Here is a 26,914-nt window from a genome sequence, read left to right on the forward strand (position 1 = left end):
CTTTCTTTTCAAATGTCTTTCATACCTTGATGTACCTACACTAGTTTTTGTGAAGCAGTAAGGGTACCACCCCTCTTGTTGTTTTTATGTTTATTTTAACCCATTCAGTATCATGATGAAAACATTCGAGTTCTCAGTAAATTACAGTAAAGGCAAAACAGAAAATTTGAAATACATCAAGCTGGAGACTTGACATTTTCATTCTGAATTTTAGATGGCAACTGAAAATCTTTAGCAGATGTTGCCCTTGGTAATAACACCATCTTTGGATAACAAAGAACCAGCTGTCAGTAGTTCAAAAATAAGAGAAGGACAGAAAAACCGCATTTTTATTGTCAAACTTGTACAGGCAAGGAAAGCACATTCCTGGGAAACAAATTGGCCCAAAGCAATGACAAAGCAATGATAAAATGAATAAAAAAGTATTTGCAAAATTTCAAGAGAAAATATACTTTTTCATAGATATCTAATTAGGTTAGTCTATTGTAGCATGTATCCCACGGAAAAAACCCCAATATCGATCACATTGTCAAAATATGTCATAATACAAATATATCAAGAAGCTTCATTTTGTCATTCTTCACATTTTTTTGAGCATGAGAGAATGAATATTTTGATCTTATTTATAGTTTAGTAGTGCCCAAAGTGCATTGGAGATCATAAGAACACAGCAGGGTACAAACATTTATTTTAAGCTATCTTGCTTTTCAGACTTTACAGAGCACCCAGAAATGGCTGTTTGCCTTTTTTCATTGCAGAATAATAGCAGCATCTGTAAAGAGGCTAGACCAGAGCTCTAATGAATCAACTGGACAACAGCATGACTTTCATTATAGAAAAAAACCTCAGAGACATATTTTTATGGCTTAGAGGACAATCTGAAGTAGCTCAGAGACAATGTTTTTATATACTCTATATGATCTTTCAGACTTGACCTAAAAGTTCCTTTAGAAGCAAAGTTATTTAAAATAATTTGATTTTTAAGTTATGTCCATAAACTATAATTTTGTCACAGGCAATGCCAAAGTGACAAGTAGTACTGCTAGCACTGTCATTGCTAAATATTTTGTTAGATGAAATAACCCCTCATTTTAATACCAGCATTTGAGTCTATCTATTAAAATGAAACCCGAAAGTGAAAAATAAATAATCATGAGCTTTGCAGTGATTGATTAATTGATTTGGGATATTTCCTGGATATCGGGATAATAGGGCAACTTTTTTTCAAAAGTTGAAATAAGTGTTTTGAAAAAAGGTAAATTTTTAACTCCTAAAATTACATGTATAGATACTTCGAAATCAAAACTTCAGACAATTGCAGCTTTTAAGGAGCAATCAATTCAGTGTTACAGAAATGAGAGCAGCAGAGGCATATCAAGGTTTATTACATAGGATTCCTTACACATTTTGGAGGGGTTTTGTTTTTTAAATCCTAAATCCCCTGCTTTGGGATTCTCTCTCATCAGAACATCTTTTCTGTAAAGTATGCCAAAGTTTCAGGCTTCAAGAAGCCAGCATTGCCATCCAGGTCTGTAGGACTCTTTCCCAGAAAAACACATTTGAAGAAAACAATCATGAATAATAGCAAAAAATTTGCTGCCCCTAATCAAAGCTGTTTCTTGAGGCCAGGCACGGTTTGCTGACCAACTTTGGACAAGGATTTATTCAGCCTACAGCCTGGGATGAGATTCTAAGACTGCTGGGAGAGCCCAACAAAGTGCAGCTGCTGACGGGATGATGATTAATTTGATTGTCAACAGCACAGCTCTGAACATAAGGCTTGTTCAGGAGGCACATAAAAGGAAACCCAGTGCAGTTACTTGGGGTCTGCTGCTAAGAGAGCAAGGGAAGCAGAAAAACAACTCCCAGCACTACTTCAGACTTCAGCCAGCCAAAGCCCAAAGCAGCCTCTCCAGCTCAGCAGTGCTGTCTGTACTGGCCCATTGTCCAGGGTGGGTATGGAGTGGTACAGCTGGCCTGGGGAGGGTCACTAGCACATGGCTGCTCCCCTGGGGGGTGTGAAGCTGCCACACCTCCCCGAGAGCAACAAAAGGACAGTGGGATGAACAGAGGGACTATGTTATGGAGGTGTCCTTCTGCCCCACCAATCAACCAGCTGTTTCTTCAAACCACTTTGGCTATTTACGCTGGCAGATACCACAGAGGTGCACTGCAAAACCAGCAGGTTGCAAAGTGGGGGTGTCCAGATCATGAAGAGATACACTCTGTGAATATCAGCCGGACTCCATGACCTAGGCAAGAAAATCTACGGGTCAAATGATCAGCCACTGTCTACTGGGAGTAATTTCCCTTACTATCTACAGAGGTGTGCAGGTGAAATTATTACAAGACTGCAACTACTTTGTGTCAAATGCAATGACAGTACACAGGATGCTGCTAATCATTTGTAATGTCTAATACAGGCATTTATGATATTGTATGACAGGACCCGATTCCTTATGTTCTTGCTCCTTTTGTCATCACTGAAAGTCACTCTAAAGAGACTCTGAAATGTGGCAAAGTCAACTATCCAACTAATGTATCAATAAGGTTTACTCTTGTTTTGCACATCACTGCACAAACTGAACTGTGATGGAGGCACTTTCCCACCATCTTGTGCCTTCCAACTTTGTAACACAATGCTGCTTGTCCACAGGTGTATTTGAAGGAGTGTGCTGGGTTTGGCGGGGATAAGAGCTTATTTTCTTCAGAGTAGCTAGAATAGGGCTGTGTTTTGGATTTGTGCTGGACACAGTGCCAGTAATGCAGGGATGTTTTCATTACTGCTGAGCGGTGCTTACACAGAGTTAAGGCCTTTTCTGCCTCTCACCCCACCCTGCCAGCAAGTGGACTGAGGATTCACAGGAAGTTGGGAAGGGACACAGCCAGGACAGCTGACCCCCACCCACTCAAGGGGTGTTCCATATCAGCGTATAAAGCTCAGAATATAAAGCTGGGGGAAGATGAACAAAAGAGAGACACTTTCAGAGTGATGGCATTTGTCTTCCCAAGTGGCTGTTACTGGTGACAGAGCCCTGCTTTCCTGGGGATGGCTGAACACCTGTCTGTCCATGGGAAGTGGTGAATGAATTCCTTGTTTTCCTTTGCTTATGTGTGTGGATTTTTCTTTACCTCAACACATGAATTTTTTCTCTTTTTCTCTTCCAACTCTCCATTCCACTGGGGAGGACTGAGTGAGCAGCTGCGTGGGGTTCAGCTGCTGGTTGGGGTTAAACCATGACAAGGAGGTGTCATGCAGGAGGCAAGATGAGCTTTCAACACCCTCATGGGTAATGAAGATTCCTAAAACCATCTCAGTCCAAGTCTCCAGATGATACAGTCACGCGTGCAGTAAACACTCCTCCTAGAGAATGATCAGGCAGCACTGCCCATGTTTCAAATAAAGCTGAAAAAAACAGTGTTCAGGGTAAAATGTTCTCCAGTGGCATCCACTTGGAGTGCTCACCTGAGCAAAAGTAAAACCCAGGCTGTGGCAGAGTTTTATGCCAGAAGGTGAACTCAAGATAAAAATGGGAAATAGTGCAAGAAGTGCTGAAAACTATAATGAATTACGCATTCTTCCAAAAAATACAGAAGAAATAGTTTCGCCAGGGATTACTTCAACCAACAGGAAAAAAATAATACCATGATTTAATGAAAATACTTCAAAGGATAAAGCATGAAATCTAGTCTAATCTATCTTAACTTGTTAAAGATTTGAATTAATTTCAAGTGTATAAACATATATGTCCCCATGATAGAGCTAGCCAATACCATTTATCTTTTTTCTTGTACCTCTGAATGAGAATTGTCTGCAATTGTTTGCAGGCAAGGAGAGATAGATTGTTTACCTTACTGGCTCAAAAGAGAATTTGGCTTCCTCTCGAAACTCAAAGAGAAAAATATAACGCTGCTCTTGAAAAAAATATTATCATAAATCAAAACTTATTTCCCAAGTAGTGATTTTCAGGGCTCTTTTCACTGGAAATCTTGGGTTTCTCAAGAAGCAATCCTTATACAAGTTATGATGTCTTAAACAAAGACTCTTTAAGAGTGCTGTGAAAGTTCTCCAACCATTATTCATGCTATTACAAATAATTTGAAATTTATAGAACTTCTGTTTCCCCAGGCTGGCACAGTCTCCTTATTACAAATTAGTTCCCTGCCAAAACTGTTTTGGTTTTATCTGATGATTCGAAGCAGTTACTTTGTAAAACTAAAAGAATTTATTAAAGTAATCCACAACTTGTAAGAGGAAAAAGAAGGAGGCAACTGGTTTCATGTGAGACTTCAAAGACAAAGTACATTGTTATAATAAGCAGATATTTGGAGTTTGATCAAGTTGATACTATTTATCCATTAAGATCTGATTAAATATTTTAATTTTAGAGAAAATCTATTTGTTGATTTCTCAAAAGCATGTGAGGGTCCTACAAACAAACCAGGTACTAGGAAGCCCTTCCAAGGCTTCCTTACAGCAATATCATTTGGGGGATGCAAACCTAGCTGTAGGTAAATATTCACAGCTCAAAGTTACAGTCAGTGTCCAGTGCTATATAACCATAAATATGATATTAGATGTAAGCCCAAAGGTGTGTGTTACCTCCCTGATTTTGTTTATTTATGTGTGTAGTGTTATGTTTGCATACTGTCAAGTAAAGTTTGGTAGTGATAGTGTGGATTCTCTCCAAAGTTTGACTACCTCCCTAACTGCAACAAAGTCTTACATTTTCCAACAGTCCCCCACAAAACAGTTAGCAAATATGACCTGCCTCTAATTAACATGTTGTTCTGAATTACAGCCTCACGGTAAGAATCCAATGAGCTCAGTTTTTATGGAGCTGAATCCATCCTACAGACAACACAGAGATTTGGCCAACATAAAAAGTGGGCAACAAAGGCAAAGTGCAGAATTTAGTATTTCACATTAGTGCCATCTCCTATAACATAGGAATCAAAGACTAGAAAAAAAATTTCTGTGAGCGGACTGATAATTCCCAGAGTACCAAAAAGGGTGCTGTGACAAAACTAACCACTTGCACAGTGATTCATTAATTATACAAAAAATCTAAAATACATGGCATAACTAAACCAAAGCTTAGGTTCTAACTCGATCCTGTTTTTCAGATTAAGCTCTTGCTTCCTTTTCACATGTTCTGTAATCTTTTCTTGTATTAACCCTGGTAATTATTTTTACATATTGTGTATTTTCTCAGTCTGCAACAGAGAGGCAAACTAAGGGAACATCAACAGAAATTTTGAAAGAGACGGTAGGATATTTATATATACTGGTAACACCCAAAAGGACCTATAAGGTTCATGGGCTCATTACACTAGGCATGAAGCAAATAAAAGTGAGACAAGTTATTTCCCCACAGGTTTGCAGTCTCAGGCTTATGAGGGTTGTTGGAATGAACTGATAAGCCAATCCCCCTTTCTCTTCAGTCTTAAAACAATTTGGCAGCGGTCTACTTCTTTCTCTGTTTTCCAGAGATTAGAATCACAGAGAAATGGAGCAGATACTTAATTAAAGTATTTCCTTTTTTATGTCATTTTATGTTCCTAACCTCTTTCTACATCTGTCTTCACTGCATAATATCATAATTCTCCTTCTCTATGTGTTTCCTCCTTTCTGGCACAGGAAGTCCCCTTTTATCCAGGCTTCATTCAATGGTATCTTTCTAATTCTTTTCTCAGTACAGTTATTCTAATGAGAGTTTCACCACATTTCACAGAATGATCCATTTCACAAGCAGAGTCCTACCTTCAGCTGTAGGTATTTTAATAGTGACCAGATAGTGACCAGTATACAGAAAGTCCCACAGATGGGTGACAGGTTTCTGCTGCCTGGGAAATACTCTTGTTTGCAAAACCTAGAGTTACAGCAAAAATTGTCAGATTGTGTAAAATTAAATGGCTCCTATTATGATAAATCTAAGTTCTGTGCATGTTTGTTCTTAAAACAAGGGTTGGATCATTCTGCCCAGCCTCAAAAGGTTTCCTGCAGTACTGGCACACCATTGTTCTATGGAAAGTTTACAGAGCCATTACTTTCTTGGTCTTGTTCTAAATACATTGCAAAACAAAAATACTCCACAAATCCCCTTCCTTCAGCATGTTCTCCATAAAGCCAATTCACCTGAAGTGTTTAAATTGCTGTCAACAGGAAGCAATAACGATGTACTGCAAAACACCAAGGGACTGTAACCAGGTAAGAGCTTCTTTTAGTGGGCACACACAACTGAGAAACTGTAGTAGCAGCCCGTAATAATTGTCACTTCTGATCACCATGGGAACGGAACAGAGGTCTACTTTGCAGGAAACAGATCAGCTTGGGAAGCACGATTATTGAGAATTGCTAGACTTGCGTGGGTGACAGGGAATAGTGATGCCATTTCAGCCATAGTCCAATATAGCACAGACTCCTCTGCTAGACAGGCAGCATGAAATCAAGTAAATTAGTACCTTGTGTTCATTAGAGACAAATTTCACCTTTACGAATTTCTGCAGCATCAGCCTTGTTTGGACTCTTTGCTATGAAAGGATTTCATTTCTAGTGAATGAAGTCCTAACTGAGCTTACAACAGCATTTACCAGGTCTTCTGCAACCCTCTTAGCGACAGATTTAACCCTTGAGCAACACAGAGGTTTAGATCTATGTCACATCCTCTGAACTACACTAGGATGTGGATGGCACACACAAGATGGGCAGTGCCTCTGTCTGGACTAACCAGACACTGAGAAGTTGGGCCCTTACAACAAAGCTCCAGGTCCTGCATTAAGAAGAAAGCAAAATAAATGCACTGTCTTATCAGCATAATTCAAAAGAGCAGCTGTCTTTGAGGTGAAATAGTTTGTACTAGACCAAAATTTGCAATCCAAGATATTTTGATTGTTTTTCAGCTAATCACAAACTGTAGTTTCAATCCTATGCTTTCATACTCCAGAATTTTTCAAGAGTCACTTCTCAGAGTTATGTGAATTCCTGCATATTTCTGGGCTGTCAAAGAGTCTCAGATCAGATATTCTGAGATCATAAAGCCCTAATCCACTCTTTGCTGAACTATTTTCACTGGCTCCCCAGCTCTGGCTGGAGACAGAGTGACAACAGCAAAGGAAATGGTAATACAGCCCCAACATTTAAATGTCTCTTCTTCATAAATACTATATTCCTTAATAATAGCTCTGTCATTCAATGGCTTGTGTTCTGTTTTTAATTCTCACACTGAACCATCGTTTGAGTGCCTAAATATTCTCCAAAGATGCCATCAAATGCACAGCTAGAAGCTGGCATATAGGGTTTCTCCTCATAACAGAAATATCTATAGGTTGTAAGTTTTAAAAAGCAGATACACCCATTTCTCCATGAAAGATCATGTGCTTTTATTAACAAAGGCTGCTCACCAGAGAGGAGTTTTGACGAGCAGAAAATCAGTTCCCTAAGTGGGATTCAACCAAGACAGAATACAGTGTCCTGTCAAGCAGTTTCTAGATCTTGTCCTTGGGAAAACAAGAGTCTGCAAATCAGAGACAAGGGCATGGCCCTGGCTATTTAGTTTGATGGGTACAGGCCCGCGTAGCATAAATAAATGTGTATCTATTTTAGAGACTCCAGTCCATGATGCTGAACATTTGTCAGTTTATCAGTAAGCTTTTGAGAGTAAATGATGCACAGGAACAAAAACATTAAGAAACCACCGTACCTCCCACACATTCAGAGGATGAAACATTAAAAGACCAATTCTGCAAAGTGCTCCAAGCTTCTCTTTAGCTCTGCACAGGAAAAACAAGCAATGACGTAAACCAAGTAAAATACCCTTTGCAACTGTCCCACCACCAACTGGTGGGAGCTATTCATTAGCAATCACCTCTTTCTTTCCTCTGCCCACACATGGGGGTTCGGATGTCAGTAGCAGAACAAGTGATGTTTGAGTTCAGCCCTGTCCACCTTTTTGATGATTCTTCCCAGCAACTGAAGGATAGAAGTGGACCAACAACTGGGTTGATTACTGGCATCTGTTGTTGGCTTTTCGAGCACTAGCTGAACGATGATGTATCCTGGGACGACTGGTGTTTTTTCTGCTTTGGGAAAGGCAATCGTGATCAGGTCAGGCGTGGGCCTAATTGCTTTGTACTAAATAAACTTGTGCTGTGCAAACCATTTAGACCATTTGTGGAACACGTGAAATGGAAACTATACCCTTATACTACGGTAAGCAGGTGAGAAGCAAGCCTGCATGTTTATTACTCAGTGCTACTTGAGTTCTCATCAGCTTGGCTTGCAAGAACAAGACTCAGCAGATAAAAATCAACAGACATTCATTCACACTGAGATATTTTAACACCACATCTTAATCTTCAAGCTTATTTCATCTTGATTTGAGGTCGAAGGGGTCAAGAATGAGATGCATATTTGTCTTCAGGAGCTGGAAGCCTGAAATCGTTGATAACCCAAGTAGCAGATTTCTAGAGAATAGCAATAAATAATGTCATAAATACTTAAAAAATGGAAAAGCAAGGAATATTTTTAAATATCTCTTTTTGCAAGCCTCACATCAAACTACCTCTATTTAAAAGTCAAAGCTGCAAGTTACTGGATATTATAGTCAAACCTTGTTCATTGGTCATGACAGGTATCAGTTAAATGGGCAGGAATTTCATGGTTCACAGTGGTTTACTTCTTCACGTCCAAATTTTCCGGTTGGCTCTTTTTCTTTTAATTTTAAAAGTGGTCATTGATCTACAGTAATACATTAATGTGGTATGAGTTGGGCTTTTTTGTTTATTTGTTTGTTTAAAGTGTATGGCATATCATGTCTCATTAAAAAATTTTACTAAAGAACTATGCAAAAGGCTTTAATAATTTAAATACTTGTTCAGCCATATGGAAATGTACAATCTGTTTTATGTTAACTGGAAAACTTACAGTTGCTATTAACTTAATGAACTTTAAAACCTCAAAAATTTGCTAAAGTAATAATAACACTCATTCTGTTTCAATTTGCCATACTGGAGATGCTTATGGATGAGTCAGGGATACAAAAATCTAATAGTGAGCAAAAATCCTCTGAAATTCAGGAGGATACAGCACTGGAGTTTAGTCCTGCCACCTCTGAAAATATTATCACTTCATCCTTATGCAAGGACTTGTCTTATAATACTACATGAAATAGAACACATAACATAATAATTCAGTTCATTAGTAATTTTTTTACATGCAGTGTTTTATAAAAGAGATATAGCTGAAGAAAAACATAAACAGACATGTAAATATTATGATGAAGTACATTGTTCTTATTGAAATAAATTTCCTTGAGCAATATCTTTTTAAATGGTGAAAACTAAACACTAATATTGTCTCACTGTAAAAAAGTGACAGCAGTAATTATAAAGAACCTGATGATCTTATGCTTATTTCATCCTATTCTTAAGTTTTCACAGCGTAAGTATTAAAATTTGCAATATTACCAAAAAGATGCAAACATGTGAAATATATTACTCTGAATTAAATTAACAATTAATTTACAGGAACCTACCATAGGAACTATTGAGTGGACAGTAGTGATGGTTTTCTATATAAAATCTATCAAAAATTGTTGGAGAAAATATATGAAGCGTAGCTGATAGCTGATGAAATCTGCAATATGGCCACAGAGAAATAAGTTGCAGATCATCAAAGTTAGCTCTTGTGCAGAAACATCCACCATGAGTTCACCAATTTCCTTTTTCACTGGAGAACAGGAGGAGGTTTCCATAATACAACCATCCTAGGAAACTGATGCAACGCTGTACTTTAAGCTTTACCCGTAGTTGGAACTTGCAACAGTTTAGATTTTTTGGTGCTCTAATCTCTCTTGCTCTCCAGAAGGCTACGTAAATATAAAATTCTTCAGCACAAAGACAGCTCTCTCTAAAGCACTGGCATCTGGTCTTAGCAGACTGTTAAAAAAAAAAAAAAAAAAGAAAGGAACAGATTTAGGTAGACTGGTAAAGCAATATTGGTAAAGCAATACAGGAACACTATGCATAAACCAGAGAACTAAGTTGTCACTAAAAGCTGAGAGATTTGTAGTCTATGACCTGCAGACACACATGCACATAAACTTGTGGAGCTCAGAGAACCCTTTTTAGATTTAAAGCTGATCATCTGTGTAAGACTTGAGTCAGCAGGCAAGCCCTGGTATTGCATGAATAAAGGCAAAGTGCATTTTCAACTATTCTAAATAGCAAAAAACATCAAGTGATTGATTCTACCTGACCTCAGGTATTTAACTAAAGCACCTAGACAAAGACCTAATCCAGACTCTGTTCATAAGCCACAGATGGAAAGCTGCAACCTGAAGAAGGTGCTTCAGCCTTGACCTGGTCAAGAGTGATGGTGTTAATAGCTTAGACATCTCAGCCAGGTTACTGAAATTAGCTGTGAAGACCAACTGAAGGTCTTCCTGTTTAAGACTGCTGCTAGAAGAGCCCATGGAGCTTTAACCATTCATATGATTAAAGATAACACTATATGTGTGTTCCACTCTACTAGGCCTGCGTCCAGCACTGACACCAGCCAAAACTGGCTCTTCACCTAAATTAGAAAAGGCTTCTGCTTCTTATGGAAATTGCTGGCAGCTTTATAATTTCCTGCTCCTCACTGGCCAGACATCAAAACAGTTCCCTATCAAAAATCGTCAATGTTTACTTAGTTCAAATTCTGAACGGAAACTTAGATTGTTTTATTTTTCTGCAGACATGAACTTATAAAGGACTTTTTTTGTTATTTATTCAAAACTCTTAAATCAGGAGCAGAGCCTATAAATCTTCAATGCCCTATTTTAGCTGGTGGAAAATGAAGCCCCCACAGATTCTCCCATAGCAAGAGGAAAGCTCCAGTACGTGACGTAGTGGGTGACACACTTTGGTCCTCAAAGTCCTCCCCAAAAGAGAGGAGATGTTTTCTAGCTGCAAATTACTCATTCCTGGAAAAAGCTTTGTCTGTGCAGATACTGGTCTAAGCACTGCTGATGTACTTCACCAGAGAGCAGTGTAGAGAGCATTGCTACCTTGTTTCTGTTCAACAAATACATGCCAAGCACATAATGTTAATTAAGACATACTGTACCTCCAGCTGTTTGCATCTTGATGTCTTTATTTCCTTCTAATCTTAATTAGAAAACAAAAGACAAAGATGGTTAAAACATTGTAACGCATCACTAATTTAGAATACCATTTAAAAAAAAAAACCTTTCAACAAAGATAGTACTGTTCCAAAACCAGCTACTATTATTTTGGTTAATAATGCTACTGTTTTTCATTTTCTTGTTTTGTAGCAAATTTTAGAAGTCAGTGACTAAACACTGTGCTGTATGCATGTGACAGCAGCATTTTGCTGTATTAAATCAAAAGAATATTACATTATTTCATAATCACATGTTTATGACTTTTCTATTAAGTACCCATAAACGTAATGCTTCTTCCCACTGTTCAAAAATATAACATGGAAAAGAAACAGTTTCTGCTGGCTTTCATGTAAGAACAGAAATAAACCTGAAAGCAAGCACTTACTAACTGTTATTACTGGAATTCACCACAATGCAAGTAAATACCTTCAAAACTAAAAATAGTGCTGAGGCCCTGCAAGTGCATCTATCACAGCTTCCTAGTCCTTACAGGGTTTTGTTTTCATTCAATTCACAGAGCACTCAGAGTGTGGAGAAGCTGTTCAGAAGACAATGTACCACACTGTCAGCATCCCCTCTAGGATCCTTCTGCAAAAGCGTGTTAAAATTAAAATAAATGGGAACAATCACTGTGACAATTACAAATAGGTCTGCTGCCTTAAGAGGTTCCAAGGCTAGCCAGTCTGTCTGAAATAATAATTGATTTTTAAAGGACATACTAGATAAAATTAACCATAGAAAGCAGGAGAAATGCAATACACAACCTTGCAATACCTTTCGGTGCAGCTTTCGTCTGACTGGGAACCATGGCAGCTGCTTCCGATGGCAGGCCAACATAGACACCTCCATAGTTCCTGGTTTAAGAAACAATTAAAGAGACATCAGAGCTTAATCATCACACTTCTCCCTATAATGTCAACATCACGCAGCAGCATCACAAAGACCATGGATGGTCAAAGAAATGAGCACTCTGCATGAGCACCCACAGAGGAGCCCTTCTTTTCCACAGACGTGGGAGAAGTGCATATTAAGTGCCACATCCTTGCTAATATGGTGCCAAGCAAAAACCCCAAAAATCCTTGAGGCCAGCTCTTATTCTTAGTTGGGATCCAAACATGTGAAAGGAGTTATTTTTTTCACTCAAAAAAATTGAGTGAAAATTTATTTATTTATCATTATATTCCAGCTGTCTTGTGACAATAAACCCCACATGCCCAACTTCTTCTAGACACTGAATATATCCAGCTGAGGACAGAGCTTATCTCATAGTGATGTTTGACATTTGGGACCACCAAAGCATCTCACTTCAAAAAACGCACACCAATTAAACAGCATTTTGACCTCATTAATAAATAGGATCTGCTTCCCCCTGCTTAGGGTCACACTTGCAGAAAACTGTTAGCAGGAAGAACCACAAGGGTGTTAAGCAGTTTCATAGCCCTCTCCCCTTCAAAGCCTCACAGAGCATACTGTCTGGCTCTGAGGCCTGTATGAAAAGCAGGGACTAACTGATGCAGGGAGATAAAACTCTTGAGTCTCAAGAGCCTCCGCTGTGCCTGGAGTTACTTGCAGAGGCTCCCACTACACTGCTCTGCCCCATTAGATGCCAAGTTAATCACATCTGCTTCAGCTCCTGGGGGTCTGAGTTGATTTCTAATTTGTTTGATGATAGGTTCATACTTCCTTCAACTTCCAGCCCTGCAGAGACCTCCCACAAGTGCAAATGGCATCTTCCGTGGCAGGGTTGGTGTGAAGGCAGAGGCCTCTGGCCCTTATCCAGCACTTATCCATCACCTACTGCTGTGAGATAACCTGCTCTTTCTGCCACAAAGTTCCCATCTCCCCAACTCAATAACAGGGTGGGCAGACTTATCAATACCAGGCTCTGTGTGATATTTCCTCCTCTTGTCTTCTTTTTCTCTGCTTAGTCGGTGTTGGTGGGAATCAGGAAGGAAGGAAGGAAGGATCTATATCTGGTGGCAAAACTCAGTGTAGCCTGTTGCAAATAAAGCCAGCCCCAGTCGAGTACCTACCTCCTTTTGTCATCATCTGATACAGATTCTTCTGCTCTGCAACATCAAAAGATACAAAGTACATTAGCAGATTGTTTCTTTCAGGTGCTCTATGGTCATCTGGAGTAAGGAAGAAGGGGGTCATTACTGACCCCAGTTTAATTCAGGTCATCCACCATTCAATAAAGTACTCACACAGATATAAAAAGAGTGACAATTTTCCAATCGAATGTACAGAAGAAAGAAGGGATTGAGAATAGATGCAGCTTACTTTTCATGACCCCTACCAGTGATGCCTGAAAGTAGATTTGGGAGCTGAAACAGGTAAATCAACACTTTTCCTCAATGAGTCCTCACACTGCTCCACACTTAGCAGGAGCAAGCCTGGCATCCTATTTCCCCAAAAGAGGACTGGAAGGCCCTGGGTATCCCTGCAGCAACGGGAGTGAGGATGAAGAGAGAGAAACTTTCACAGCAGCTGTGCCAAGAGCTGCTACAGGGCCTCTCTATAAAATGAAGTACTGCAATTCCTGAAGTCCATTGTTTGCAAACCAAATCACTGGTATCAATCCCTCATAAATGGGCAATTACTTCTCTTTTATCTTCAGAATAAAATCATGGGTCAGTCTGTAGATAGACAGGGAGTCACTGAGGTTTGATGCTCCCCACTGAAATACTGTCCAGTGTAGCTGAACCAGAGCAGAGGGTAAAGTAATCAGCACTGATGTGAAGGCAAATGTAGTATGGAAAATATAAAAACATTGTTCTTACTCCCTCAGGTTATAGTGCCTGTGCTGCAGTCTCAGTCTGTGCCTCAACCTCAGTCTTTACCAAAATCACTCACCCACCTTTTATTAAATTTTTGGATTTTGAGCTCTGCTTGCATGGCTGGTATGGTTGGGGCAGCAGCTGCACTTCAGTTTGGTCTGTAACCTACCAACCTAGCAATAAAAATAGAGGCAAGATAACTTGAGTGCCTTTCAGTCCATAGACATCCTTCACTCCTTCCCTACAGCTGGGGGCAACTATGACAACTGCCCAAGAAGGAATCATGCACTGCAGGAGCTCAGGGAGCCAAGAAATATGGCCACAGTGGTGCCTCGGGGAAGGCTGCAAAGAGTGAAGGTGCACCACAACCCAAGGAGGGCTCTGCTGTGGAAGTGCTCTGCTCCCAGGCAATAAAACTGAGAGCTGGCCTTTACCCAGCATTAGGGCTAAATCCATACTGTAGGCATTTCTGAACTATGATCTTGAACAATAATATACAATTTTCTTACTGTAATTAATTTATCCTAAAAGGTTCACGTGCCTACTGTTTAATCGTTGGGGCTGTATGCCCCTATGGACCCATGAGGTCGAAGGGATTTTGGTCTGAAGTGCAGGGAGCTCATAGCAAGATGAAGTCTTAAATGCAAGAAAACACCCTTAAAACTCATTCAGCACTCTTCTGTGAGAGTAGCAAACACCTTAAAAATACTGCTACAAGGTGGAAATCTTCTTACATCTACTTTCTTTCTAAGTGGCAGAACATTAACGACTATCTTTTTTGCATCAGCACAGTGAGTAAGGGTACACAGGTCTTTTTAATAGTAGAGGTTTCAGGTAAATCTAATTATGCTGCCATTTTGCTAAATGATATTCGTGCAAGGCATAGCACTGGGCATCCTCATCTGCTGTCTTTGTCTACATCTCACCACTCAAGAGAGACCGAGTAATAAACTCATCATTCTCTGGCCCTCCTGTCATTCTTCCCTGGAAGAGCTAGTGCCATTTCAGAAGGCATCTCACATCTCCTGTGACCCCACGAGGTAGCCTAAGTCACCATAGAGTCCTCACACACACAGCCAGAAGAATGCAGAGACAACTTTCCTTGAAGGCTGTGAAACTGCTCTGTCCTACTGTGGTCCAGTTTCTCCTGAAGAAAATGGAAAGCATGTGTATATTAATGGGTAGAAATGAGGATGTATTTTTAGGTTAAAAAAAAAAAAACAAATAAACAAGCAAATACTACTTCAAGGAAGGGATTTTGAGTGCCAAAAGATCACAATTATTTCTGTTGAACCAACTGAATGTGTCACAGGATTGATTTTCTCATACAGCTGGGAACATTTTCTATAATCCAGATTAACTACTGTCCAGGGAAAAGAATCCTTTAAAAGCACTGACAACTTCATACACAATTCCTCTAAAATAGAGTTGTAAGAATAATAATCAATATTGTCCAACAGGAAATTAATGTTTTAAAAAAAATTCTACAAGGCAACAGGGCTATTTTCTTCTGTTCTAGAAATGTTTTGTAATGGGGTATCACTGACCATGATTGTCAATCTCTCACCAAAACAAATTATCCAGGTCTGTGATTTAAAAGACAGAGTTTTTTAAACAGTTTGCTTTCTTCCTTTCCTCTTAATAGCTATAAATCAAAGTCTATTTTTGCAATACCTTTTCCTTCAAATGTGCAACAGCAAAAATTATGTGGGTTTGTACAGACCATAGCTCTTGGGCTGGGTAATGATCAGGTGCAAACTGTTGTAGTCCTGCCAGGAAAGAGGAGGTGAGCAGAGACAGAAGGAATGTGGAAGTGTGAAAAGGAAAAGAAAGAAAAAATCTCTTGATGGCACTTAAGGAAGAAATCATTTTCCACACCTTTCTGGGGACTCCTTTCCAAGCAGCATGAGAAGGAGTGCTGCTCCAGTTTATTTATGACACATATTCACACACCTCTTATCTTCACACACTGTGGCTCAAGGGCCTGTCTTGAAAGGAGCCAACTAATTTCACATGTTCAAATGTCTGCTGAGCCACTGCTTCTGTGACCAGGCTGGGTGAACACAGGTGGCTCCGGGGAACAGAGCTACAATGGCAACACTCGACCACATGGAAAAGAGAATGGGAAGAAGCTCCCTTAGTTTTGGCTGTGTTCCCATTGCCACATCTACTGGACTCACAGAGAGCGTATAGGATATGGAATTCTAACCGTTCTCCAGGGAGAGCAAGCTAGGATAAGCTTTTCCACACCAGGAACAGACAGCAAAAGGAACTTAATAGTCCAATGTGCTTCATGCTGATCTGCTACTGTATTGCTGCCTCTTCCCTCAGATGTTGTTGACTTGTTCTGCAGAGGAACCAAGAGCACAGTTTTCAGCAGGTAGTGTGGGCAGAGTCCTGTAGCCAGATTTAACAGCAAATCCACACAACGGCATTGTATTTTTGGCTGAATAAGTATTTCTTTTGGTAGGGTTTTGTCTACCCCAAGAGGCTTCCTGTCACCCAAAGTCTGAAAACCACGCTTGGTTCAACTGTCAGCTTTTACATTCATCAATCCTATGTCCACTTGATGGTAAAAGAAGCTGCCATTTCTCACCCAATATTTTAAATATCAAATGACAGGTATTCATGTTAATTCATTCCATCCATATTCTTCTTACCTCAGTTTTATGGCTCTGTTTGTGCTGAGCATTATACAGACTCTTTCTAGCTATGCTCAGTAGTCCCACCAGCAATGATTCACTAAACTTTGCACAAGTGACAGACAACTACTCCTAAGATTCTCATTGTTTCTTGGGAAAAAGGGCCTGTCATTTGTATTTGATAGATTTCCTCCAAATATTTTGAAACAAGCTTGAACTTCTGTGTCCTTTTCTTCCTACTGTTACTAATCTTCCCTTAGACTTACCCACACTCTGAATACCACAGGCATTGCAATACTTTCTGGCGTATACTTTACCCTGGCTATATCTGAGCTCTTCCAGTTAGCAGCAATGTACTTTTCCTTATTAGTGGGGCAGGAGCACAGGCTGAAGCTGGATGACAGATTCTGGGTTGGAGCACGCAGTGGAAACACATTCTCAGACTCTATGTCCTTCTTGTCGCCACACAGCCCTCAGCCTCGCAGAACTTTCCATATGAAGATCATATCATCATCCCCATCCTATTGGCGGAGAAACTCAAGGCCCAGAGGGCAAAGCAGCTTCCCCACAGTCACTCAGGACGGCTCAGAGCAGGATCCAGCCCTCCCGCCTTCCACCTGGCTGCTCACTCCAAGAGACGCTGGTGCCTTGGCAATGAGTCACAGTCATGAAATGAGAAATCTCTTAACTAGATTCTGTATCAAAAAGCATGCTCTAAGTAAGGACACACCTAAATGCCTTTCTGAATCAGAATCGATATGACTGAAATTCGATGGCAAAAAACAATAAGTTTTTTTAAAGAGAAACTTTTCATTTTTAGCTGATGACAGTAAAAAGATGTAAAATAAAACCTTTTGTGGATCTATAATGTTAGTTAATATACATCTGCTTGGTCATTACTATGAAACCAAAATAATTTTTCTGGTATTTTTCTTCCCTCACAAAAATCTGCTGTTAAATATTAGAATGACTAATTTAAGGCTTTTGGGTCATCACTACCATTCCTGATTAGCAAATCTGTGTTTCTAATGTCTGACAAGAAGGTTCAACCACACTATTACTCACATGGGTTGTTTGGCTGGCTCTACTAATCTTAATCTGAATGATAACCCTGAGATTAGCTCAGTTGCTTAGAGCACGTTGCTGATAACCAAGGTTGTGGGTTCAACTCCTGTATGGGCCAGCTACTTGAGTTGGGCTTTGATAATCCACATGGGTCCCTTCCAACTCAGAATACTCTGTGAAATTTCTGAGTTCTGAGAGTAATGGCTCCAGGATTGACCCTTTCACTTTGTTGAAAACTGCACTAGTAATTTTTTTTTTCTAAGTTATCTCAATATTAATTTGAAGCATGACAGACAATCTCACACTAATAAGTAGGATGCTCTCATTTTAACCCCTGAAGCCTGGCCCTATAAACGCTTACACACATAAAAATACAGTTCTCTATATCCCTATACCTTAAAAACACAGAAACATGCCTACTAAATTCATAATTTAACAGTGCTTGTGATTTTGGAATTTAAAACTATAGATAGCAAAGAGAGAGATGCAGTTCTAAGTCAGTCCTTAAATCATCCAACTTGAACAATAAAAAAGGCCCTAATATAAATTAAATTAGTAGATTTATATATTTAGAAGTGCTGAGGGCATAGATGGTGCAGGCTGCACCAAGAAGATGCTCCTCACAAGACTGCCTTCTGTAATTTATTTATTGTCTGGTGCTGCAAACCCAGAAAACAGACTGCATAGGTAACACAGATCTCAAGAGGATCTCTGACAACAGTGTTCACCAGCCAAGTGACACCCATTGTTAGTTCTCTGCCATGCTCTCTAATAGCAAGGATAAGCCTGTTGTTAAGCTCTTCTCTCCACTTGTTTATCTGACTCAACAGCCCTCATTTCTACACCAGGATTCCTCTGTCTAATTAGAGTACTTATTCTAAGCGAAGTAAATAAAACAGAAGAATGTTCCTATTGCATAATCTTTCCCAGGTCCCTCAGTTGCAAACTCTAGTGGAAAATACTAATTATATGAAAGAGAACGCAAGACCTCGGGAGGAGTTCTTTAATGTTTCCTTTGATAGAAAAATAAATTTATGGCTGAATAAAGCTGTTCCTGTATGGTTCTGCATCAGCAAATGAAAAATGGGCTGAGAAAAGTTGATTTTTCACTGCTGCCTTTCTGAAAACCTGAAGTTGGCACGAGGCAATAGGACAATAAAGATCAGACCTTGCACATTTAGAGAAAAACAGGATGGGTAGGGCTCCCTCTGCTACCCAGTGTCAAGAGGATAGATACTATCTTTAATACAGAGAACATCTAGAGAAGGTGGGTACTTTGAAAAGGAAATTGGATGGGTTACTGGGTCTCATGCAGAAAGGGGAAATTTGTCTCAGTAGCCCTTTAAATCTCTCACTGGGTCTGGTGGAAATTCCTGTGGTTGCTTCACACGATTACAAGGCCTTGGGAAAAAGGTGTACTGGCACATGATGGGGAAAAGCAGTCTGAAGCAACCACCTTGCTAAACAACTATCTCAACAGAAGCAGACAAAAGACACTTTTTTTAGAGAAATAACAAGGGAAGAAATCAGTGGAAAAGTAAACAAGACAAGGAGTTGTTTTGCAGAGATGGAAGCTGTCACTAAAGACAGTAAACATCTGGTTGTGTTGATTATATGTTAGGAGCCAGATGAATCATGTATGACTAAAGTATAAGGCTAGTAGGACTGAAAATAAATCCAGGGTAACATACTTGAAAGAGAAGAGTAGAGTAAGTACTTACACATCTTTAGTAGTCCCTGTAGCACCTAGGAAAAAAAAAAAGTACATGTTTACCAGATAATGGCATAATCCTCTAAAGCAAGCAACAGCACAGTAAGCATTTCTTTTTGTCTTAAACAATGCAGAAAGAGCAACAGAACTTTGCTAGTGTCAAAGAGTACATTTCTCATGATTGTTCAGTTTATCCTTAATGTTTATCCATACTATCCCTTAAGTCTATCATGCTTAGATCTCAGTGTGTGAAAATTATCCTGCAGTGGACCAGTGCTCAGGTACAGTCACTCAAGATGAGAGCAACATAAGACAAAACTAATCTTTCTGAATTTTATATGCTTTGCTTTGCTCAGTCTTCTGGTGGTTTGGTCTGCTACAAAGTTGACACAATTAACCAAGTGGTTACTCCCAAATGCCTCTTATTCTGCCATTTGTAGAGTTGGCACTACACGTGTAAAATGATGCTTTGTTCTTCCTGCCAGATAAACAGAGTTTTATAAAACAACCAGGCAGAACTACTATAAATGTTGGGACACAATCCATCCAAAGCCCCAGATATCTAAAGAGATCAACCATCCCTTAATCCATCTTGCTATTTAACAAAAAAACAAAAAAACAAAACCCAAAAAAACCAACAAAAAAACCCCCACAAAACAAAACAAAAAAACCCAAACCCAAAACAACAACAACAACAAAAAAACCCCAAACAAACCAAAAAAAAAAAGAAAAGCTACCACATGGCTGCCTGGTCTCAGTAAGTGATCTTTTTTTTTTTTGGTAGCTCAGATGCTTCTTGCTGGGAGAGAAACATTCACTGAAGCACAAACTCTTTCCTGTTCCTCCCAAGTCATTAATGCCATGTTGCCCTTTCTGGTATATAATTCATCTGAGTAACCAGCAAATTATCCCTTCTATTAATTACACAAGCTAGGGCAGACATCAGAAAACCCTTTCACTTCTCCTTTCCTACTGAGCAATAGGTGATCTGAGCTCACCCTGAAGAAACTCCAGTTGTCAATACAAAAGATTTTATGAGTTTTGGAAGTAAGTTGGGGTTTTTTTCAGCCACGGTACTTCATTTCTTGAAACACTTTTATTTTTCCTGGGCTGAAAAATATACATAAATAGCAAACATCTTTTGTCTCTCTGATGTGTAAGGATATGTCTTCTGCATTCTTATTTTAAAAGGAAAGAAGAAGAAGCAGTTCTGCAAGGCTTTCCAGCTCTGTCTACCTGAACCGATTGCTTGAATGGCAGGAAACATCGCCTTTTACAGCTAACTCCTGAACATAATATCATTCTCATTTCCTATGACTTGACTATCCCTTCTTTTCCCAGTAACAACATAGACTAGACTTGTATAAGACTGTACACATTTCTTCCCTTTGTCTTGCTTCTAGAGTCAGCAAAATCTCAGTACAGCTACATGTATCAGCAGAAACTCTTAATTAATTTGGAGAGAGTATCTCTAGTCACAATGAGCTCAGGCCCTTGCTTTAAAACTTTATTCTACCAGGCAGCCTTCTGAGACTTTTTGGCTTTACAGGCACGTCTATAAAGCACTACATGGAAACCTTTCAAATTAATTGTGTCCAGGTGGAAAGTTGGCCTTGCAATGCTCCATGTAAGCTCAATCTCAGCTGATGCAGGGAGGCATTTTCTGCTACCAGGGCTACTTCATCTAGAGTCAGCTCAGCTATGTACCTTCAGGGCACCCCTCTGCACATCTAGACAGAGCCTTGGCATCAGCAACACTTCAGACAATATGGGTTTTGAGAAGCCTAACTCCATAGCTGGAGCTAGCAGGATTTTTAATTTTTTCCAGAAGAAGCTATTCCTGTGCTGTGCCTGTTCTGCACCAGAGCCATGACTTTCTTATTTTCTTAATCTAAGCTCACTGCATTAAACTCAGTTTCTCCAAAAAAGTTCATAGTCCTTTGCCAAGACTTTTCCGAGTCTAAAGTCTCAGCACTTAGATCCCCACTTGAAAAACTAATGTTTTCCTTGCAGGAAGTATACCAAAAGTGTTCAATACACAAACTGAAACCTTAAGGTGAGTGAGAAGAACTGTGTGCCTACAGTACTGCTACGTTTCCCAGAGGCGATACTCAAGTTCCAGTCAGCCACCACGCACTGCCCATGCCCAGTGCCATGCCCATGTTCAGTGCCATACCTGTCTTCAGTGCATTACAGTAACATACATTCTCACTCTGGGGACAGCAGATGTCACTCAGACCCATCAAGCTGGGCTTTGGATAGACCTATACAGTTATGAACCTGCATTCAGAAATGTGCCACTTGCATTCGCACGTGGCAGCATTTGCTTCCTTTGAACGTGAGTGAGGGGACCACTGCTGAAAACAATCACTGCAGCATTTTGAAATGCACTTCACACGAAAACACCGAGAACCAAGTACAATAAAAACAAACCCACTTTTAAGAGATCACTTTTACATATAATAAGAAATACATTGTTTTCTACTTTTTTATAAGCACAACAAAACAGGTTATCCTCACTTTCATTGACGGGATTCCATTGATTTCAGAGGTGTTATTTCTCATTTTCACTAGCAAAAGTGAAACAAGTGTTTGGTTCAAATTCACTCAAATACCACTGAAGTGATTGACTATACATTTGAAAGTATTTCCAGTTCAGAAAAGAGTTTTCTTCCTGCAAGAGTTCTGAGCTTGCAAATGAACATAATTTTATGGAGGCGGCCCATAAAAAAATATCTGTGTAAAAACTTAAAGGTTTTCTTCACTAAGGAGCCTGAACACTACTTATACACAGATATTACTTCACAAGGAACCAATAACATCTCAGTTTATACAGACATGTTTGTTTATAAAGTTCAATCTGTTCGCCCTCACCCCGTTACTTCACTGACATATTTGTCTAACTCTTGCATGTTTAGTGAGCAACACATAATTTTATAGCTACTCAGGTTCCTTCTGCCAGAAGTTCAGCCAAAGAATCTTGTTTACTATCAATCCACAAACACTGTATAGCTGTTCCACAGCAGCAGGACTCAGTGCTCTCAGAGACATGTTTTAGATATATGACTTGAGAAAAGCCTCACATATTTGAAAGCCTGTCCATTTTTTCCCACTGTATCAGCTTGGCCTAAAAAAAGGCAGTGCTTGACCCTACAAACCTTGTCTTGATAGGCTTTTGTTCATTTGGTTTCCCAAAACCTGCCTAACCTCAGCAACAGATTGAAGAGCAGCCAGGAAGCTGCATCTACAAAAAAATAGGCAGTACTGAATTGTCCTCAATGACCTCTCTGCTCACACCATCTACACAGCAGGACCGTGGATGCATTTTGGAATTTTAGAGCTGCAGAAGGAGGAGTACAGCCTGCAGAATAAACAAGGCCCATTCAGCCACGTATTGCTCTAAGCCCAAGTGATTACAGAAGAAAAACACTCTGCCTAGAGTAGTAGAGCTGTGATCCCTCAAAAGACCCCCCAGTATTTAAACAGTCACAAATCAAGAAGAACAAGAACGTATTCCAAAGCATCTTCCATTTGGTGAGAGAGAGTTCTGAACTTTCAGAACAACAGCAGCTGCTGTTTGTGACACTGTGGGATTTCAGTAAATGCAGGCCAAGTGCAAAAGGTGGTTGAAAGACATTGACAGCCACAGACGATATTCCTCTGGGCTGAGAAACGCATCATGAATGGAGGTGAAAGAAAAAAGCTTCAGAAGAAACAAAAAGTATAAGAGGCAACCACTCATATGAAAAAAAACATGGATACAAGAAAATGCCAATATCTGACTTTAGAGCAGATTATGAAACATTTTCCCATTATTTTTTCAAATCGTTACAAAAAGCAAATAACTCCCCCCCAAAAAAAAAATTACACGTACATCTATGCAACTGTTAAGATTACAAATGAATTTTCTACTGTAGGCTCTTTTCTGATATGTTCCAAAAGTCAGCAATACAGAATCAAGTCCTAACATCAATAAATTTATTCTATTTATACCCCACATTAACTCAGGACAGAATTATATCAATTTACTTCAAATTGATTACTTCAACTCATCAGGTGGGAGTTCTGTACACAGATTTGACCTGATCAATAGAATGGCAGAACAATTTCCTGGGCATTCCACCAAACTTGAAGTTAATAAATCTGTTTAAACTTCGTGTGAAAGCTATTTTTGAGCTTCTAAAACACCAGGAAATAACATGAAAGAAGGATATGTAAAGTGAGGTAACAAAACATAATGAAAATAGTAAGTTGGAAAATTAAAAAAAAACCTAAGCATAATCCATAGTTAGCACATAAACTAGCCAGGTGATTTAAGAAGGATGTGTATACATCAGTTTACTTGGATAACTGAAGTTGCCATTTCTCAATTCAGGAGCTTTTCGCCACTATCTGATGCTCTGGGAAGAACATGTAAACTCTGAGTTATGTTGGTGTTCTGGAGTACTGCACCACAGACAGAAATGTTATTCTAGATCATGTCTATTAGTTTAGATCTTACAGACCATAGGGCTGATAGCTTCTCTGATGTCATTCTAGCCATGCAACAGAAGATAATATGATTAGATGAACTATCACTATATACATCTACTTAAGAAAAATCAAGCTAGGCTACAACAGGAATTTTACCAAAGTAAGAAATGGGGACTGGCGTAACACATTTAATGTATTCTGCGAAGTACACTACAATATTATCCTTAGTCTTATGATATGACAGAGTGTTACAGGTTAATTACATGTTATGTACCTGTAGCTTTGACATTACTGACTGTAGAATAGTCATAACTTTAGCACTAAAGATGTAGTCATGCTGTGCATGCCACAAAATTAATTTGCATTTACACAGTATTCATACCTTTTGGTAACATACTGAGTTGCATTTTCATTAAAAGCTCAAGGATTCAAAATAAAAATGGTACATCTTCTCCTTCCCCTACATAAAATAATTTTTATTAGACACACTTTGTAAGGAATGCTAAATAAAGCAAATAAATAGTAGACATCTGACATCTTATTTTTATTACCAGTTGTTTGTTGTTTTAAGACCATAGACTGCATGGAGTACTTTCTGACTGGCAGTGGTGAAAGTGAGAAGAGAACTGGACCTTTCAGAGCTGCATTTGCTTTGGAAAAGTCTACCAGTGCAACAGTAATAATTCCAATATACTAATGATGTGTTTTACATGGCATTATTTTTTCACGTGCACTAAGCCATTGGAGTTCTGCGGGCTATTTCTAAAGAGCATGCAAAAGGTTGCCAAAAATGCAAGTTCAAATATTTTATGAATGACAGTGTAAGTTTAACTATTGAAGGGGTCGTACTTTCAGTGAAAACACTTTATTAATCTACAAGCCAAAACCTGAAAATATCTGCCTTTAATGCAACAGGACACATTTAAACAAACTTTTTGTTCAAAATATTTTGCTAAATAACACCACTGTCAGAGTAAGTCTATTTGACATTTACCCATTTGTATCCTGGTACAAGTCCCACAGGGTGGCCAGATCAACATTAATTTAGAAACTATCACAAAGGGACTAATAATGAACTCAAAATTTTCCTCTGAACTTCTCTGAAGCTTGCACTGGTGCTTTCACCAAGGAAGCAGAAATGGGATGTGAACAAGGATCACCCCAGTGGTATGAAGGTAGACTTGTCATATACAGAAAGAACTTCCACTCACCACAATGCAGGAATCAACTAATGGGAGATAATTCATGAGTGCAAACAGGACAGCTCCAATAAGAACACAAAGTTCAAGCAAATTCATATAGTGCATTCTTTATGGATGAGAGAAGCCTCTGATAGATACACATGATACCTAAAACCTAATTTACAATTGTTTAATAGAAATCAAGTAAGCAATAAAGGCAGAAAAGCCATTCTTCTGTAAGCATGAAGTGCAGAGTTTAACAGGTATACATATGTACAACTTGGAGAAGGTATCATCATTCACAGGCATGACCAAGTCAAGACTAGCACCACCCAAGGCACCACTGAAGCTCTGGATAAAGTAAGTCAAAGCAGTAAGAGATGGAGATACAGTAATTCTAACTGGTCTGGTCACTGTTTTGCTGTGTATTTGAATACTGGAACAGGTGGCAGTGTTTGTCAAGTGCATTTAGGATGAAAAATGATTGAGAAATGTTCATATTATAATTACATGGCAAAGGTCCACTTATCAGTTTCCATGTACTTTCCTTTTCTGCCGGGACTGGGGGGAGGAAGAGCACAACAGCACCATCTTCCCAGATCTTATCTCTTTTGAAAACAACAATGAACAAATAAGGGGGCCGGCTGGACGAAACAGCCAGCCGTACATATTAATATGCATGAAACCTCTATCATGGAATATCCTCCAACTTCTCCGACAAGCAAAGAGAAGATGCGGCACAAATTCATTTCAGAAGTGGCATTCGTGGCCTTATAGGGAAGCAAAGAGGATGGAGCTTACACCCTCAGCGGGATCCTTACGTCCAGTTCCCGGCCTGGGCTCTCTGTGCCTTGGGCAGCTCCTGTCGGAGGTGCTGATTCTAGCGACAACTGGGCACCAGAAAACCGCCGGTGCCCCCGGCAGGCCATATCATCCTCTGTCCCCTGGGCAAAGGGATCAGGCTCGGGAAAGGAAGATGCTCTTGCAAGAGGGCGGGCAGCGATACCCGCGGCTCGGACGGGCATCCCCCAAAACAGCGTCTGCAGCCCCACGGCGGGTGGGTGTGCGCCCGCCGCGGCCCCCCGACCCGCAGCCTCCCGACCCGCAGGGCTGCCCAAGGCTCCCGCCGCTGCCCACCCACCCACCCAGCCCTGCCCGGCCCGGTGCCGCCCGCCCGCCTCCCACCGCCGCCGCCGCCGCCGCCGCCGCCGCCCTACCTCGCCCGCCCGCGCCGCCGGCTGTGGAGTTGCCGCAGCCCATGGGCGCTGCCCTGCCCGGCGCTGCGCCCGCCGGTGCGCAGGGAGCGGAGCAGAGCGCTGCCGGTGCGGTGCGCTGCCGGTGCGGTGCGGCGACGGGAGGCAGCCGGCGGCGGGCGGAGCCGGGTGGGAGATAAAGCCGCGGGGACCCTCCTCCTCCTCCTCCTCCTCCTCCTCCTCCTCCATTCCCCACCCATCGCCCGGGAAACCGCCGGCCCCGGGCGCCGCCGCCCGGCACCAGCCCCGGCCCCTCACCGCATCCCCTCACCACACCCCCTGTTCGTCCCCGAGAAAGACCACCCCCCGCCTCCCCGGCTTTCCCCTCGTCCGGCCGGCCTGGAGCTGTTAAGCGGGAGATGTGGCTCATTGCAGCACAAGCCTGCAGGACTTCTAACGATCCCCGCCCAGAGCCCACCCTGGGCAGTGGAGATGCTCCTTGGCTCACGCGTTTCATGGGAGCTTTGAGACACCCCTCATTCACCACGAGAAACACCAGTGTAACCACAGGTCCCGGCTGCGAACCCTACCTCTGCTAGCAATAACATCCCAGTCACTATTTTAAGCAAATATTTGTTGGTTGGTTTCAGTATTTCTCTTCTTATAAGAAACAGGATGGTGAAACTGGAGACCCACTGGGT

General features: G+C 40.5%; 1 protein-coding gene across 5 annotated transcripts; it reads right to left on the reverse strand.

Moving 5' to 3' along the window:
• Nucleotides 1–126: 126 nt before the first annotated feature.
• On the reverse strand, nt 127–26,368 carry CUNH12orf75 (chromosome unknown C12orf75 homolog). Of its 5 annotated transcripts, none has more exons than XR_007904042.1 (7): nt 26,238–26,368; nt 19,377–19,401; nt 13,202–13,237; nt 11,943–12,022; nt 11,111–11,146; nt 9,537–9,939; nt 127–8,466 (listed from the first exon to the last, which is right to left on the reverse strand). XR_007904042.1 is itself a non-coding variant. In XM_051784402.1 (6 exons), the coding sequence occupies exons 1-6, from the start codon at nt 26,278–26,280 to the stop codon at nt 9,932–9,934; spliced, it is 243 nt and encodes an 80-aa protein (XP_051640362.1). In that variant the 5' UTR covers nt 26,281–26,368; the 3' UTR covers nt 8,480–9,931. The 5 variants fall into 5 exon arrangements, 1 of the variants encoding a protein (XP_051640362.1); XR_007904044.1 differs by having other exon boundaries at nt 11,111–11,151; XR_007904043.1 differs by having other exon boundaries at nt 11,933–12,022.
• Nucleotides 26,369–26,914: the final 546 nt, after the last annotated feature.

This window comes from Manacus candei, unplaced genomic scaffold (genome assembly GCF_025592945.1).
Source record: "Manacus candei isolate 608988 ecotype Guabito, Panama unplaced genomic scaffold, ASM2559294v1 h1tg000018l, whole genome shotgun sequence".
In the NCBI taxonomy this organism is placed as follows: domain Eukaryota; kingdom Metazoa; phylum Chordata; class Aves; order Passeriformes; family Pipridae; genus Manacus; species Manacus candei.